The sequence below is a fragment of the Hyla sarda genome, chromosome 10 (assembly GCF_029499605.1).
Source record: "Hyla sarda isolate aHylSar1 chromosome 10, aHylSar1.hap1, whole genome shotgun sequence".
NCBI classification, from domain to species: domain Eukaryota; kingdom Metazoa; phylum Chordata; class Amphibia; order Anura; family Hylidae; genus Hyla; species Hyla sarda.
In genome coordinates this window covers 118,300,360-118,318,045 of record NC_079198.1, presented here as the reverse complement: position 1 = coordinate 118,318,045, position 17,686 = coordinate 118,300,360, and the positions used below count along the sequence as shown (strand labels likewise).

At 45.2% G+C, this 17,686-nt stretch overlaps 1 protein-coding gene across 4 annotated transcripts in view; it reads left to right on the top strand.

Moving 5' to 3' along the window:
• Nucleotides 1-17,686, top strand: part of KAZN (kazrin, periplakin interacting protein) — a 563,135-nt gene that overhangs the window by 133,961 nt on the left and 411,488 nt on the right. For all 4 annotated transcript variants that reach the window (XM_056544094.1, XM_056544093.1, XM_056544095.1 and 1 more), the window contains exon 2: nucleotides 6,809-6,966. In XM_056544094.1, coding sequence (XP_056400069.1) covers nucleotides 6,809-6,966 — 158 coding nt within the window. The remainder of the gene's footprint in view (nucleotides 1-6,808; nucleotides 6,967-17,686) is intronic.

Here is a 17,686-nt window from a genome sequence, read left to right as displayed (position 1 = left end):
CACCCCTCAACATCCGTTAGCTGATGCTATTACCACAGGAGGGAGGTATTGGTGGTGTTGCTAGTGGATGATGGGGGTGCTACTACTGGGGGGGGGGGGTGTTGCTGGAGGATGATGAGGGTGAAACTGGCCATCCCCCCTGGCAGTATCACCCCCATCATCAATCGGCAGGATCATCCTCCTGGCAGGAGCACCGCCATCATCCACCATCAGGATCTGCTGATGGAGGTGCTGCTGGGGGGGGGGGGGGGGGATGTTGCTGGTGGATGATGAGGGTGCTACTGCCAGGGGGGGAGCATTAGGTAGGCAGCAGTTCCCCCACATTAGGTAGGTAGCAGTTTCCCCACATTAGGTAGCATCTTTTCCCCACATTAGGCAGCATAGATTCCCCACATTTGGTACCAGTTCCCCCACATTAGGTAGGTACCAGTTACCCCACATTAGGTACCAGTTACCCCACATTAGGTAGCAATTTCCCCACATTAGGTAGCAATTTCCCCACATTAGGTAGCAATTTCCCCACATTAGGTAGCACAGATTCCCCACATAAGGTAGCATAGACTCCCCACATAAGGTAGCATAGACTCCCCACATAAGGTAGCATAGACTCCCCACATTTGATAGCACAAATTCACCACATTAGGTAGCATAGACTCCCCATATTAGGTAGCATAGACTCCCCACATTAGGTAGTAGCTTCCCCACAATGGGTCAAAGTCTCCCCACAATAGATCGCTGGTTCAACCCCCCCCCCCCCCCCCACACACACACACACAAAAAACACATACAACACAGAAAGACACACACACACACACACAGTCAGAGAGACACACACTCATAGACAGACACACACAGAGTCACACAGTCACACACACACTCTCAGAGAGTCACACAAACACACACAGTCACACACACACACAGAGTCACATACACACACAGTCACATACAGTACACACAGTCACACACACACAGAGTCACACACACAAACATAGATAGAGACAGACAGAGAGACAGACACACACACACTCACCCATCCAGCGCAGCGCTCCTTCTCACCTGGCGCCCTGCGAGTGACGTAACTGACGTCCTCCTGCGCGGCCATGCGGTGTGACGTCAGGCCGGCGCAGACGTGGGAGCGGAGGCCGGGCACAGTGCTGGTGAAAGTGAGGGGGCGGTGTGAAGACGGACGGGCGCACAGTGCACGTAAAAGGGGGGGGTTGCTGACGGACGGGCGCACCGCACACACTGCGCAGGGGGGGGGGGGGTTCTGACGGATGGGAGGCCGGTCGAGCACAGATGGGGGGGGGGTACTGCGGAGCGTCTTGGTGTCACCCCATTAGGTTGGTGTCACCCGGTGCGGGCCACACCCCCCGCACCCGGGTCGCAACGCCACTGGCACTGACGTGCCTGTCCGCAGCACCGCCCGCTTATGAATATTCATTCCCCCCTCCCTCCAGCTCTCCCTCTCTTCGCCGCTCCTAGCTGGTCTTCACTGCGCATGCGCTGCTTCCTGACATGTGCAGTGAAGTCCAGTTAACAGCAGTGAAGAGAGGGAGAGCTGGAGGGAGGAGGGATGAATATTCATGAGCGGGCGGCGGTGCGGACGGGCGGCACTGACGTCAGTGCCAGTTAAGCTATAGGAACCCAGCCTGTGCCAGCTACAGCCACATTTCCAGATATAATAAAACTAAGATTGCGGGCTAACGCCCTGTCGTATCTGGCCAGGGTAGGGATCATAGGAATCAGCGTTTCCCGTACTATCCATCAGTACCTGTGGTTAGTGCGGGAGCAAACATGTGACAGTTTTCCTTTAAAATGGACAGAGATGTCAGCAGAGAGCATTGTGCTCATGATGTCAGCAGAGAGCACTGTGCTAATGATGTCAGCAGAGAGCTCTGTGTTCCAAAAAGAAAATAATTTCCTCTGTAGTATACAGCAGCTAATAAGTACTGGAAGGATTAAGATTTTTTAATAGGAGTAATTTACAAATCTGTTTAACTTTCTTGCACCAGTTGATTTAAAAAAAAAAACTTTTCCACCGGAGTACCCCTTTAATGAAGCTATTTGTGCGATCGAATTGCGGCAAAATTCGGATTCGTTGCAAAGCAAATTTTTCCTGAAATTCGTAACGAATATGGATTTGTCAGATTCGATTCGCTGATCCCTAACAGCAATGTTTCTGTCCTACCATTGGACCATTTTCAAGCTTGAAAATGGTCCTATGGTTGGACAGAAATGTTGCTGTCATGTGAGCCACTAAACCTACTCTTTTTATCACACTTGGAAGTGCTGCGCCATTGTTCTGTATATATATATATATATATATATATATATATATATATATATATATGCAAAGCAGCTCATCACACCACCTTCTCAGGTAGCATGCCTTAAGATCAGCTCTGGTTCCAGTGACGGAGTCTCAGAAGCTGACTGGGATTTATGCCAAGCCAGAATTCTCCCCAGAAGAGAAGAAGACCCATCTGCAGACAGCTGTTTCGGGGGGCTTGCCTCTCGTCAGTAAAGAGCAGGGTGTTCTGGCTTGGCTGTGGGAAGAGGCCTGTGACTAGGTAAAAGGGGCAAGTATTCTCCTTAGGGAGGAGCACCGCTTCTGGTGTAGAATTGAGATTCATAAAGGCCATCCCACAGCCAAGCCAGAACACCCTGCTCTGTACTGACGAGAGGCAAGCCCCCCGAAACAGCTGTCTGCAGATGGGTCTTCTTCTCTTCTGGGGAGAATTCTGGCTCGGCATAAATCCCAATCAGTTTCTGAGACTTCGTAACTGGAGCCAGAGCTGATCTTAGGGCATGTTACCTGAGTAGGTGGTGTGATGAGCTGCTTTGCATATTCCTTGCCCAGAAAGCCCACGGAGTGCTAATGGCCTTTTTGAATCTCCGTTCTATACCGGAAGCGGTGCTCCTCCCTAATGAGAATACTTGCCCCTTATATATATAATAATAATAATTTTTTTTATAAAGAATATTCACAAGAAGGGTAAAGGAATTTCTTGTAAATGGCCAACTGCAGCATTTTTTTTTTACCATAAGGCCCTACCGTACCTTTGACGCAGTGCTGAAAAGCTTTTGTGTTTTTATGTATTTATGTCCTTGCAACTTTATAAACCTTGTTGTATAATAGGAACTTAGTAAATCAAAGGCTGAACATAAATACAAATGGATAGGGACGGTTTCCTCTATACTGTATTGTAAAACATCAAGTAAGCAGTACGAGAGATTATTCTAACAAAATATAATTTTGGCGCTTACATTTTTACTGCATCTGCAGACTTCAGTTCCTGCATTATAAATAGGGGTCAGCGGAGTCAGGCGAAAATGAAAAAGCACAGCTTTATGTAAATCATGGTAAATTGCCGGTTTTATCCTTCAGATGGTGCATAAGATCCTCCTCTGCTGCGCTGCAGTGGATGGAGCGGTTTTGCACGGTATTGTGCTGGGACTTTCATACACAGACTGGGCTCAGATTTGCGTTGGAGGTCTGTGCGGGGTCTTTGTCGCAGATTTCATCTGGGGCCAGAAAAAGGACCATTGCACAACAGACCCCATTGACTTTTTGGATGGTGTTGGTTTATTTAGCAGGATGAAAAAATACTGCTTGCATTATTTTTTAGTCCTGTCAAATTCTGCAAAATAAAACAGAATGTGCGAAGGAGACCCCTGAATGGAGTTCCAGCGCAATTGAGAACCTAATCTAACTATAGTGACCTATAGAGATTGTTAAAGTTTATTTGTCATATCACCGAAAGAAATAATGCTTAAATAGGTTACTCAGATGCTTTACATGTCTTTTTTGTGTGTCTAGTTTCTGTATTTGGCTCACAAATCCCTCTGCTCTGCTGTTCACTCATTCTGAAATCTGCTGCTCAGGAAGGGATGTGTCCGAGGCAAGCATTGAGCCCGCCCTCACTCACCATGCCTTCACTTCATCCCTGAGTCTGTTGTGCTGTGCTGGGTCTTTTTTTTTTATCACTCCAGGCTGCTCTGTAAACCCCCCCCCCCCCCTTTTTTTTTTTATGCTGCAGTCTGATAGGACAGGAGTGAGCACAGAGAAGTGCTAGTCCCAAAGGCTGTCCGGGCATGCTGGGAGTTGTAGTTTTGCAACAGCTGGAGGCACACTGTTTGGAAAATTGGTTGGGAAAACTGCAATGCAACTGCAGGGCAACCTGATCATGTGTTCTGTAGGCCACAGATGTAGTCAGAGATGATCAAGAACAAGGATTATTACCATTGCATATTATCATTGATCTTGTTGACCTTATGCTAAACGCTGTAGGTTCTCAATGTTGTCATTATCAAAAGGTCGAAAAGATCAACCTAATATAAAAATAAAGGTGCCAAACACGATGAAGCTGTAATATGCACACACTATATTATAATAAAGGTATGTCAATATGTTGTGGAAGTTTTTCCATAGCAGGGAATCTGCAACATTTTCCAGGGCCCTAGAACTGCCACATGCTTGGTCCAGTGACGGCACGCTCCCTGCATGTGCATAACCGGACCCTTCATCTGCAGACCCCAGAACAACCAAAGCAAATATCTGCAAATATCTTCTGGACAATGACTAGTGACGCTGTACCACTTGCTCCTGTACTAAATGTGTATCCTAAAGAACTGTATTGCATATCATAGTATTCCAGAGTATTGTACCTCTATTGAATTGCACCAGTAAACAAGTAAATTTGTTTTCCATAAACCCTGGGTTTAGAGGTCTTATTTCCTGAGGCCTTGTTTATGGGTGACAGATTCTTTGAAATTTGTGTGAATCTTTTTTGTAACATAAGGTTGCCCCATTCCAGCAAAGCTACCCTCATCATACACCTATATTATGGTCTATTTAAAGGGGTACTCTGGCCCTAAGAAATCTTATATATTAAGACCCCCACAATCTTGCATTCAGCACCCACCTCGGGGAGTTGCACGCTACGCTGCCAGCTCAGAATCTGCTGTGTGACGACCACGGGGCCGGAGTATTGTGACATCACGACTTTGCCCCGTGTGATGTCATGCCCCGCCCCCTCTATGCAAGTCTGTGGGAGGGGGTGTGACGGCCATGTTGTTAATGATGAATATCGGAGTGCTGCTGCATTTTTTAGTACTGTTGGGGGCCCCACCAGGGTCGGACCAGCCTGCACCCGGACATACAACAAGGGAGTGCGGTTTTCCTACAAGAATCTATACATATATATAATTTTATTTTTTTGTGGGATCTGACAGGTTTAAAGGGTAGCTCCCACCATCTTTTTTTTCCTGCCTATTGCCCATCTCTCCCTAACCCCCTCCCTGCTTTTAAATGTTTTTACTATATAAAAAATGGCTTTTTGTCTGCCTGGTAGTGTGCTCACTACCAGGCAGACTTCCCCAGCAGGCACGACGTCACTGATGCCAGCTGGGGGGCCGACTTCCACCCTTAGTTCATCTACACAGGGTGCCTCCAGCTGTTTCACCACTACAACTCCCAGCTTGCCCTGACATCTATTGGCTGTCAGGGCATGCTGGGAGTTGTAGTGGTGAAACAGCTGGAGGCGCCCTGTGCAGCTCCCCCCCCCCCCCCTCTCCCAGAACAATACATTTGTTATGGCCGTGGCGCTAATCATGATCTACTTGCTTCTCAGCATAATAAAAAAAAATAACAGGTTGTTAGTATACATTTTGATCAAAAAGTACAAGCCCACTTGCCACGTCAAGGCCACCGAGTTAGAGTGGGTCCCTAACCTAACACTGGCGACCACTGCCTCCGAGACACCAAGCCCGGAGGGGGAACGACCCAGTGGCCAGGCAGCCCCGCTGCCGCCTGACCAAGCCCCTGGCTCTGGGCCGCACCACCCATCAGACAAAGCATCACAGAAACAATGGCCGCCACAAAGAACCACACCATTGTGAACACCTACCATGGGCTCCCTGCCAGAGGGCGGGGAGAATGTTAAGAGGAAACCCTTATGCAGTATCCTGCTAATTAAAAACGCCTGGACCGAATGGGTGGAGTGGAGTGCTGGCTGTGGAAGAAGGGAGAGACTACAAATGTACAACACAAATAGAGAAACATAGCCACGCATCCACCATTAGTATTTTGATCTACTTGCTTCTCAGCAAGCACACTGGTGTGGTTCTCTGTTGTGGCCATTGTTTCTGTGATGCTTTGTCTGTGGGGCGGTGCGGCCCAAAGCCAGGGGCTTGGTCAGGTGGCAGTGGGGCAGCCTGGCCACTGGGTCGTTCCCCCTGTGGGCATGGTGTCTTCGAGGCAGTGGTCGCTGCCCGGCGCTATGCCAGTGTTTGGTTAGAGACCCACTCTGACTAGGTGGCCTTGACGTGGCGAGTGGGCTTGTACTTTTTGATCAAAATGTATACTAATAACCTGTTAAATTATTCTGAAAAGCAAGTAGATCAAAATACGAATGGTGGATGTGCGGCTGTGTTTCTCTATTTGTGTTGTATAATATATTACATGGCTTCTCCATTTAGGCCATTAATGCTTTTTTAACTGTATAGTGAATATCCAAGTCAGACAGAAACCATCCAAAATTGTAATATATTGCCTGCATTTTATAGGTACACTTACAGACAGACAGCAGTCTTGGCATATTTTACAAAGCGTATAAGACAGTGGTCTCTTGAAGGTGCAAAACTTCCAACTCCCAGCATGCCCGGACAGCCAACGGCTGTCCGGGCATGCTGGGAGTTGAAGTTTTGCAACCTCTAGAGGGCCACAGTTCGAGACCAACTGGTATAAGATGAGACCGATGGCTTTTTCTCTATGAATAACACATTTATTGACTCTTTTTTTTTACAGCGGTGAAGTCCCTCCATACCTTGAACGACCAAATATCCCACTTTATTGTGGCCAAGCCGTCAGCTCTAGAAGACAATGAAGACATCTTCCACCCGGTCGAGAAGGAGTCTTTAAAGAAGTCTATGATCATTATGAGACAACTTTTAGTTGAAGCCCAGGTAGGCCAATATGTCATGTACCACTTCTAAATGTTCCGATTTGGTTCCAAAAAAAAGTCTTAAATACATAATGAGTTTGGCGCATGCTATGTATGGTGTCTTTTCGGTGCAAAAGCATTAGTAGAAAACAGCTTGGGCATTGCCAGTCCCTAGGAAAAGTTCAGGCACTGCGCTTGGGCAAACAACAAAGCATCCAATCTCGTGAGGCCAGAATCAGTGGTGCTTCACATAGTAATCAAGTGTCCAATGTATACATAAAGAGGCAAATAAAAGAAATGGAGCACTCACCCGATGTATCTTCTGAAATAATCTTTATACCATTAGTGCAGGAATGTAGATTGACACGAGACAGGTGCAGGAGAGCATGAGGCAGGGGAGTAAAGAAAGTAGGGCTACAGTTGTTTCACGCTCAGTTAGCACTTTGTGCGGCCTGACGAAGGTGTGAGTGCTCCGTTTCTTTTATTTGCAGCTTTTCGGCCCAATTTGTGACAAAAAGAAGAAGACATCTGAAGGACTCAAGGCTGAAATCACAGTCAATGGTGCAAGTGTGAGTGTAGGATTCTGGATAGGAGGGCAAGATAGAAAGCAATACAGAACATCTATAGTATGCCCATTTAGAATCTAAATAATACCGCCTTTTTTTGTCAAATAACAGTAAATACACAGCTAAACTCATAACAAAACCATACACAAATACGTTTTGTAAATAATACTATAGCTGGAGTCATGTTGTGACCTTAGGTGTAGGAAGGGTAACGGAGGCCCCCAAGTGGTGCAGGAAGGACTGGTGCAAGGATTTTTGCCACCCTAGGCAAAAGCTAATTTTGCTGCCCCCTTGACTACTCCCATTGGCATGCCCTACCTTACTACTGGGGTGACACACTCTAACAAACCTGCTCCTCATGTAATCTCCTTACGACTGGGGTGACACGCTGTAACAAACCTCCTCCCATGTAATCACCTTACTACTGGGGTAACACACTGTAACGAACCCCCTCCTCATGTAATCTCCCTACTACTGGGGTGACACACTGTAACAAACCTCCTCCTCATGTAATCTCCTTACTACTGGGGTGACACACTGTAACAAATCCCTTTCCTCATGTAATCAACTTACTATTGCGGTCACACACTGCAACAAACCCCCTCCTTATGTAATCTACTTACTACTGGGGAGACACACTGTAACAAATCTCCTCCTCATGTAATCTCCTTACTACTGGGGCCACACACTGTAACAAACCTCCTCCTCATGTAATCACCTTACTACTGGGGTGACACGCTGTAACAAACCTCCTCCCATGTAATCACCTTACTACTGGGGTGACACACTGTAACAAACCCCCTCCTCATGTTATCTCCCTACTACTGGGGTGACACACTGTAACAAACCTCCTCTTCATGTAATCACCTTACTACTGGGGTGACACACTGTAACAAATCCCTTTCCTCATGTTATCTCCTTACTATTGGGGTCACACACTGCAACAAACCCCCTCTTTATGTAATCTACTTACTACTGGGGAGACACACTGTAACAAACCTCCTCCTCATGTAATCTCCATAATACTGGGCTGACACACTGTAACAAACCTCCTCCTCATGTAATCTCCATAATACTGGGGTGACAGCTTATCGGCTGTCAGGACCTGGAGAAATAACTTTCTTGCGGAGGGCAGAACAGTGCACTCAAGAGGGCGCTCTAGGAGGCTGCCTATTTTGCCTATAGGTGGTGCCGGCCCTGGGTGCAGGCCCAATGGCAACTTTCCTTTATGCCCTTTCTATAATCCGGACCTGCAAGGAACTGAAATCTTTTCCTTCTGGGAAATGTTCTTCTATAGAATGAAGCCTTATCTTTCTACATGACTGAATTCTATTTTAAAACTTCCCATGCACTGTAGGATCTGGAGGAAAGAAGACGCGGTATTAACACAGCGAGATCTAAAGGTCATGGGCCAAGAGTTCATTTCCTTGAGTTATGTTAAATAATCCCAAGATTTATAAACCACAATCCCTACAAGTGAAAGACATTTCAGCACAGGACATAATACGTGCCCCCGGGCACGGCGCCAATCTCTGTTGTTTTTTCAGCTTTCGGCAGATAATCTTCATCTCTTACATAAAAGTATCGCCGATTTAAGGAATGGTATCTCAGCTGCGTCACGCGCTTTCCTCCGAAGAGCCCCAAATTAAGAAATAACCCAATGTCTTATTTATCGCCATGTGTAGAAGGGCTCTCTATATGGGAATGTCTCACCAGTTGTCTTGTTGCAAATGAAAGGGGGAGATTTATCAAAACTTGTGCAGAGGAAGAGCGGTGCAGTTGCCCATAGCAACCAATCAGATTGCTTCTTTCATTCGTATAAGAGCCTTTGAAAAATGAAAGAAGCGATCTGATTGGTTGGCAACTGCACCACTCTTTCCCCATAGTGTATGATATATCTTGGTACAGATCTGGCAGAGTAGAACGGGAGAGACGGGAAGGCAAAGAGCGGTGAGAAGAAAAGTTAATATTCCGCCACAATTCTGAAAATAAAACAGGAAAAATAACAATATACTAATTAGCAAAAACTTTAATAATTTCAAATGTTCATGTTTATAACCAGCTTAAAGAGAACCAATGATTAGATTTTACCATATATAACACTTAGTAACGCGCTTTATGTGGTAAAATCTTAGGGGGAGATTTATCCAAACCTGTCCAGAGCAATAGTTGCTGAATTGCCCATAGCAACCAATCAGATTACTGCTTTCATTTTTTGAAAAGGCCTCTGAAAAATGAAAGAAGCGATCTGATTGGTTGCTATGGGCAACTCAGCAACTTTTCCCCTGGACAGGTTTTGTTAGATCTCCTTCATCGCCCCTATGCAGGTCTAGTTGTCTCCATGGTTACAGACTACAAATAAACCTTGTGTTTGGGATCGACTGATATCGATTTTTTAGGGCCAATACCAATAATCTGTGACCTTTCAGGCCGATAGCCGATAATTTATACCAATATTCCGGTATTTTAAATCAATGAACTGCAGCAGCTTTTGCGGGGCCAGAGACCACCGCCTCCGCCTCTCCCCCTGCCTGTCCTGGGGTCCTCCCTAGTCCAACCACCACCGCCGCTGCTCCATTGCCTCCCCCATCCCCGGTTTTATAATTACCTGTTTCCGGGGCCTGGGGTCCGCACTACTTCTGGCTCCGGTGGCGTCCTGAGCTGTCACTGTGCGCACTAACAGTGATGTCGCGTTGAGGACGTCACTCGTCATTGCTCTGCGCAATGCACAGGACGCCGCAGGAAGTCGCAGGAGCCAGAATTAGCGCGGACCCCTGGCCCCGGGAACAGGTAATAATAAAACCGGAGATGGGGGAGGCAATGGGGCAGCGGCGGTGGCTGTGGTGGTCTCTGGCCGGGGAGGCGGGGTGGGTGGGGCTGTGCATTATCGGCAAGGTAATTGCCGATACCGATAGTGTCCAAAATTGTGAATATCGTCCAATAATATTGGCCAAACCAATAATCGGTTGATCCCTACCCTGCGTAGTCTGATACTGAACTTATGGCCTGTCCTGCCTTATAAATAGAAATAGAAGACAAGCGGAGCGCTCCCTGTGCGGAATCGGTGATGGTACCAGAGTGGTGTGAACTAGTAGGTATAAGTGAAGAAAAGGAAAACCGGCCACTCACCATGTTCATCTTCTTCTTTTATTGCATAAAATACTCACATACAGACATAAGGGAGAAGGAAGGAGCGGGGGGTACAAGCCATGGCTGGAAGAAGCACTTCACTTAGTGCGAAATGGAGCTTGTTGACGCTTGCACCCAACCCCCCCCCCCCCCCCCCCCCGCTCCTTCCTTCTCCCTTATGTCTGTATGTGAGTATTTTATGCACTAAAAGAAGAAGACAAACATGGTGAGTGGCCGGTTTTCCTTTTCTTCACTTATATGTATTTTGCGCTCTTCTTAACCAGAGCACCCCAGTCATCACATCTGCAAAGCACATTCCTAGACCAGGGATCGGTGATCCTGCCCATCCGTAGTGCCGTAGGAATATCCTTTTCTATTTGAACTAGTAGGTAACTCGCTCACCCGGTGTGGTTGTGCAGAGAAGGCACAACACTTAGAAGGGCGTAGAAGTACAGTAAATGGAGACTGCGGCGGCTTCCCACCATAGGGAATCGTTTTGGATTTTTTATATTAATTCTTTATGGCCTTATGGGTTAAATGAGTCGATCGAAAAAACTACCTTTTAAGCCCTGTTTGTTCCTGATGTGTAGGTTGCTGTTTTTTAATCCCCATTTAGTTGGCTGTCCGGGCATGCTGGGAGTTGTAGTTTTGCAACAGCTGGAGGCACCCTGGTTGGGAAACAAAGGTTTATGTAGAGGACAGGAGCTTCTTCAGGGTCCTATACAGTACACATACTGTCCCAAATGGAGCCACCCTTACTTGGTGTCCAAAAGAGCAGCTAACCCTGGAACAGGTAAGGAGTAGTACAGAACATGTAATACCTCCCTGTACTGTAGGAGGCGCTACCAGACACCAGCCAGTGCATACGTTTCAGTGATACAGGTAAAGAGTAGTACAGAACATGTAATACCTCCCTGTACTGTAGGAGGCGCTACCTGACACCAGTCAGTGCATACGTTTCAGTGATACAGGTAAAGAGTAGTACAGAACATGTAATACCTCCCTGTACTGTAGGGGGCGCTACCAGACACCAGTCAGTGCATACACTTCAGTAATACAGGTAGAGAGTAGTGCAGAACATGTAATACCTCCCTGTACTGTAGGGGGTGCTACCAGACACCAGTCAGTGCATGCACTTCAGTAATACAGGTAAAGAGTAGTACAGAACATGTAATACCTCCCTGTACTGTAGGGGGCGCTACCAGACACCAGTCAGTGCATGCACTTCAGTAATACAGGTAAAGAGTAGTGCAGAACATGTAATACCTCCCTGTACTGTAGGGGGCGCTACCAGACAGCCAGTCAGTGCATACACTTCAGTAATACAGGTAAAGAGTAGTACAGAACATGTAATACCTCCCTGTACTGTAGGGGGTGCTACCAGACACCAGTCAGTGCATGCACTTCAGTAATACAGGTAAAGAGTAGTACAGAACATGTAATACCTCCCTGTACTGTAGGGGGCGCTACCAGACAGCCAGTCAGTGCATGCACTTCAGTAATACAGGTAAAGAGTAGTACAGAACATGTAATACCTCCCTGTACTGTAGGGGGCGCTACCAGACAGCCAGTCAGTGCATGCACTTCAGTAATAGAGGTGATTTACCAGTGAATGCCCATTCTGATTGGTCAGTTCCTCAGTTGCGACATGTCTCACAGATCTGGACTGTCTGTACATTGTATGTTGAGTCTGGTTTCAAGTTACGATGGTCCAGGAAAAAACATTGTATGTTGAAACTATTGTATGTTGAGGCCATTGTAAGTTGAGGGATCACTGTATATATCACAAAAATGGCAAGAAGCGGGGCTGCAGTGTAAAGGAGGAAGGATCAGAGGCAAGGGAGGAGCAGAAGTCTGATATGGGTTTTTAAAGGCTTAGTTAGTCCAAATAAACAGTGTATCCAAGCTGCCGTGACTGTTCCCGGTTCCAATATATCTCAGGTAAGCCCAACGATAATCACTTCTATTACTTTTAACAGCAGGGTGGCATAATATAGCGGTACGTCCTATTATTCTGTCATATTTTTATTCCCTGTGCAAATAGGCATTCCATAAAACGCGTCGGTCAGGTCATAGAGATTCCATAATATTGTTTTATCAATAAGATAATTACATTTTATTAATGAAGCATAGGAAGATTTAATTTGCTTCTCTTTAGAGACTTCATGTCCGATTACTGTCACAATGCATTTAGATGGTAATTCTGGACGACACCTGATGTGCGCGTCTCTAATTATGTCCTAAGAACAAAGAACAAGGCAGAAATCAGAAGAGACAGGGGCTTCAGCTCAGGGGGGCTACCAGAATTAAAGAAGTCCACCGACCAATCTGCAGAAAAAAGGCGCCCATACACCTACGATAGCTGTCAGCTGAACACTCATTCCTCCAAGAGCTATGTCTCCTGATCGCTCCATACACATAATCATTCTGTATAAATGGGGAAGAATGGGGGGGGGGGGGGTAAGTCAGACAAATAAAAGGATGGGCAGTGGACATCCAACATGCCCGATTCTTCCCTTTGCCAACATCACCTGTTTGGGGGTCAGGAGGTCTGCTGGTTCTGCTGTAAACGTGTATGGACCCTTAAACCCTTAAAGAGGTACTCCGGTGCTCCAGCCTTCTGAACATTTTGTCACAGCCACGCCCCCTCGTGACGTCACGCCACACCCCCTCCAGTCATGTCTATGGGAGTGGTGTGTTTATGAGGGCTAATGCTTTGCACTACGACCTGCTGTTTTTATACGTACCAATGTGGTATTGATCTACCTTTTTGATCACTTTTTACTTCCTTTTTTTCTGAGATTTGATCTGGTCAAAAAAACTCAATTTTGGTTTAGAACATTTACCGTATGAGATAAATAATTGTTATATTTTGGACAATTACGCAGGCGGCAATACCAAATAAGTTTATTTTTATTATGTTTACATATTCTTTTATGTGGCAAATGGGAAAAAGGGGGTGATTTAAACTTATAATAAGGAAGGAGTTAATGTATGTTGTTTTTTTTTTTTACACTTGATTGATCCCCATAGGGGGCTTTTAGGAGGAATCAACATACATTTCCTTAAAAACCAGAGAAGAGAGGGTTTAGAAGGTTAAGACTGATTAACCCCTTAAGGACTCAGACCTTTTTCACCTTAAGGACAATTTTATTTTTCTGTTTTCGTTTTTTCCTCCTCGCCTTCAGAAAATCATAACTCTTTTATATTTTCATCCACAGACTAGTATGAGCGCGACCAGTTGTCCGTTGTAATGCCATCACTCACTTTACCATAAAATGTATGGCGCAACCAAAAAAATACTATTTGTGTGGGGAAATTAAAAAGAAAACCGCAATTTAGCAAATTTTGGAAGGTTTCATTTTCACGCCGTACAATTTATGGTAAAAATGACGTGTGTTCTTTATTCTTTGGGTCAATACGATTAAAATGATACCTGTGATAACATACTTTTCTATTACTGTTGCGCTAAAAAAAAAAATGCAAACTGTTTAACCAAATTAGTACGTTTAAAATCCCCCTAGTTTGAAGACCTCTAACTTTTTCATTTTTCTGTATAAGCGGTGGTATGAGGGCTCATTTTTTGCACCGTGATCTCTACTTTTTATTGATACCATATTTGCTTCTATAAAACTTTTAATACTTTTTTTAATAAATTTTTTTTAATAAAATGTTATAAATAAGCAGCTATTTTGGACTTTTTTTTTATGTTAACGCCGTTCACCGTACGGTATCATTAACATTTTATTTTAATAGTTGGGATATTTATGCACACGGCGATACCAAATATGTATATGAAATTTTTTTTTTACACTTTTTGGGGTGAAATAGGGAAAATGGGACAATTTACGTTTTTATTGGGGGAGGGGGTTTTTCAAATTTTTTTTACTTTTGTTTTTTACTTTTTTACTTTTATTTTTACACTTTAATAGTCCCCATAGGGGACTATTTATAGCAATCATTCGATTGCTAATACTGTTCAGTGCTATGCATAGTACATAGCACTGATCAGTATTATCAGTGATCTTCTGCTCTGGTCTGCTCGATCGCCAGAGCAAGGTGAGGGGACCTCCGGCTGCCATGCTGGATGATCGGATCTGTATTGATCACGGCATGTGAGGGGTTAATGGCGAACATCAGCGCGATCGCGGATGTCTGCCATTACGGGTGGGTCCCTGGCTGCTATCAGCAGTCTGGACCTTCCGTGCATGACGCGAGCATCGGAGCGATGCTCGCGGTTATGCATAGGATGCAAATGTACGTCCTGGTGCGTTAAGTACCAGCTCACCAGGACGTACATTTACTTCCTGCATCATTAATGGGTTAAAAGGGTATTCTGGTGGAAAACAAATGTTAGCAGAAAGTTATACAAAGTTATACAGATTTGTAAATTATGTCTGTTCAGAAATCTTAATCCTTCCTTATGAACTGCTGTATGCTCCAGAGGAAGTTGTGTAGTTCTTTCCAGTCTGACCACAATGCTCTCTGCTGACACCTCTGTCTGTGTCAGGAACTGTCCGGAACAAGAACAAATCCTCACAGCAAATCACTCCTGCAAAAAGAAAACCTTGGCTGGAGGACGGGATAATGGTATAGGCAGCACCAGGCGAGTGGTGAGAGGTAAGGTCAAATTTATTATTTTAATGGTGGCAGCCCGGGCATATGGCATAAATAAATAAAAAAGCTGGAATACCCCTTGAATAAAGAGCAGCCTCCATTTGGATTACAATTAAGTACAATGTATTATTCCTGTTGGGCTGGCTGGGTTACTGATAAAATGTCCAGGAGACTTTCTCATCCCCAACAGACTTGTGAAGGACATACCGTACATGTGAAGTTCTTCTTCTGGTGTAGATTGGGTGTAGTGTTCCTTTAAGCATTCATTTTTCCACATCCTAATATGTGTTATACAGCAATGTACCAGCAATGTGAGTCAACATTTCCCAACCAAGGTGCCTCCAGCTGTTGCTGAACTACCACTCCCAGCATGCCCGTACAGCTTTTGTCCTATCTTTATTTCTTTAGGGCCATTTCAGATTGTTTAGGCTCTTGGTGAAAATGAGTAGTGAGTCCATAGGGATTCTGATGCAAAATCCCATATGTTAGGGTGGTTTGACACCACACCTGTGCCCATGCTTGTGCCCTGTGTCACCAAAATGTCAGAATGGGATGCGACTTATCCATGTATGTGCCCTATTGATGTCAATGAGACGCATACCGTAAGTCACCATGCATTTTGACATTTTTACAAGGGCAGATTGGACTGCTGATTCACTAGTCTGCAGCTTTTCTGCACAAGAATAAGAATGTTGCAGTTCTTAAAATACAGAGCACTCTCTGTGATCAGCCTATTATCTAGGAACTCTTCCATCAAAAACAACATTTTTTAAGGTGGGCATCTGTGTGTCCAGATTAGAGATTTTCAAAAGTTAATTTCTGCTAGTCTTTCACTGAACTCTGGCAAAAAGTTCTGGTTCTGACCAAACCTGTACTTCACCAATAGCCCATAAATGTGTGTATAACACTGCCTAAGTGCCCTAAAAGACCTGCATAACACAGTGAGGTCACCTAGGAGTGTATCCAGTGTATTCTGAGCAGTTTTTAGGGAAAGTTAAAGGGGTACTCCAGTGGCAAACTTTTTTTTTTTAAATCAACTGGTGCTGGAAAGTTAAACAGATTAGTAAATTACTACTATTAAAAAAAATCTTTACCCTTCCAGTACTTATTAGCAGCTGTATGCTACAGAGGAAATTCTTTTCTTTTTGAATTTTTTTTTGTCTTGTCCACAGTGCTCTCTGCTGACACCTCTGTCTGTATCAGGAACTATCCAGAGCAGGAGAAAATCCCCATAGCAAACCTATCCTGCTCTGGACAGTTCCTGACACGGACAGAGGTGTCAGCAGAGAGCACTGTGGATAAGATAAAAAAGAAATTCAAAATACAGCAGCTATTAAAGGGGTACTCCGGCGCTAAGACATCTTATCCCCTATCCAAAGGATAGGGATAAGATGCCTGACCGCGGGGGTCCCGCCGCTGGGGACCCCCATGATCTTCCACGCCGCAGCCCGTTAGCATCAGCTCCGGGTCTGATTACTAGCGATCACAGGGACGGAGCATAGTGACGTCACGGCTCCGTCCCGTGTGACGTCACGGCTCCGCCCCCTCAATGCAAGCCTACGGAGGGGGCGTAGTATAAGTAGTGGAAGGATTAATATTTTTAAATAGAAGTGATATACAAATCTGTTTTAACTTTCTGGCACCAGTTGATTTAAAAAAAACATTTCTAGGGGAGTACCCCTTTAAAGGGATTGAGCAACGAAAAGTAACTTATCCCCTATCCACGAGCCCCAGGTCTCTCAGAGGAGTTCGTGCTGGGGACTGCACGTGCTCTATTCATCCTCTATGGGAGCACCGAAGAGACCTGAGTGCTGTATGTCCCCAGAATGCGCTCCTCTGAGAGACCCAGGCCCCTTCAGGAGTTCACTGGTAGTAACACTGGTCGGACCCCCATGAACAGACACTTATACTCTATCTTGTGGATAGGGGATAAGGGGATAAGCTACTTTTTGCTGTACAACCCCTTTAAGGGTTTAAGTATTACACATTGCTTATTCAGATGAATGGACAGGATCTCAATTCCCTAGAAGTGCATATAAAAATGGATTTCCTAAGCTGCACCGCTCTTTACTCCATATATCTTTTTCATCTTGACTCCACATCTGCACAAGGTCTTCTGGAGTCAGTCATTACCGAATACCAAGTTTAATCAAACTCTACATGGCTATTTGTTTTCTCGCGGTAAAGATCTTCCCCGAAGGAATCTTTAATGACAGCTGCTTCTAACTATTCCATTGAAGGACCATTATTTTCTCGGCAACTTTCAGCCTCGGTTAACTTGAAGGAAGGAAGTGCTTGTCACCCATCACACTTGTATATTTCTTCATTTGATGTCTTGAAGCCACTGAATAATTTACCGGGGCTTCGCACATCTCCTTCTGAATTTTAAAGATTGCAAACAAGAATGTAACTAATTCACTCGGGAACACC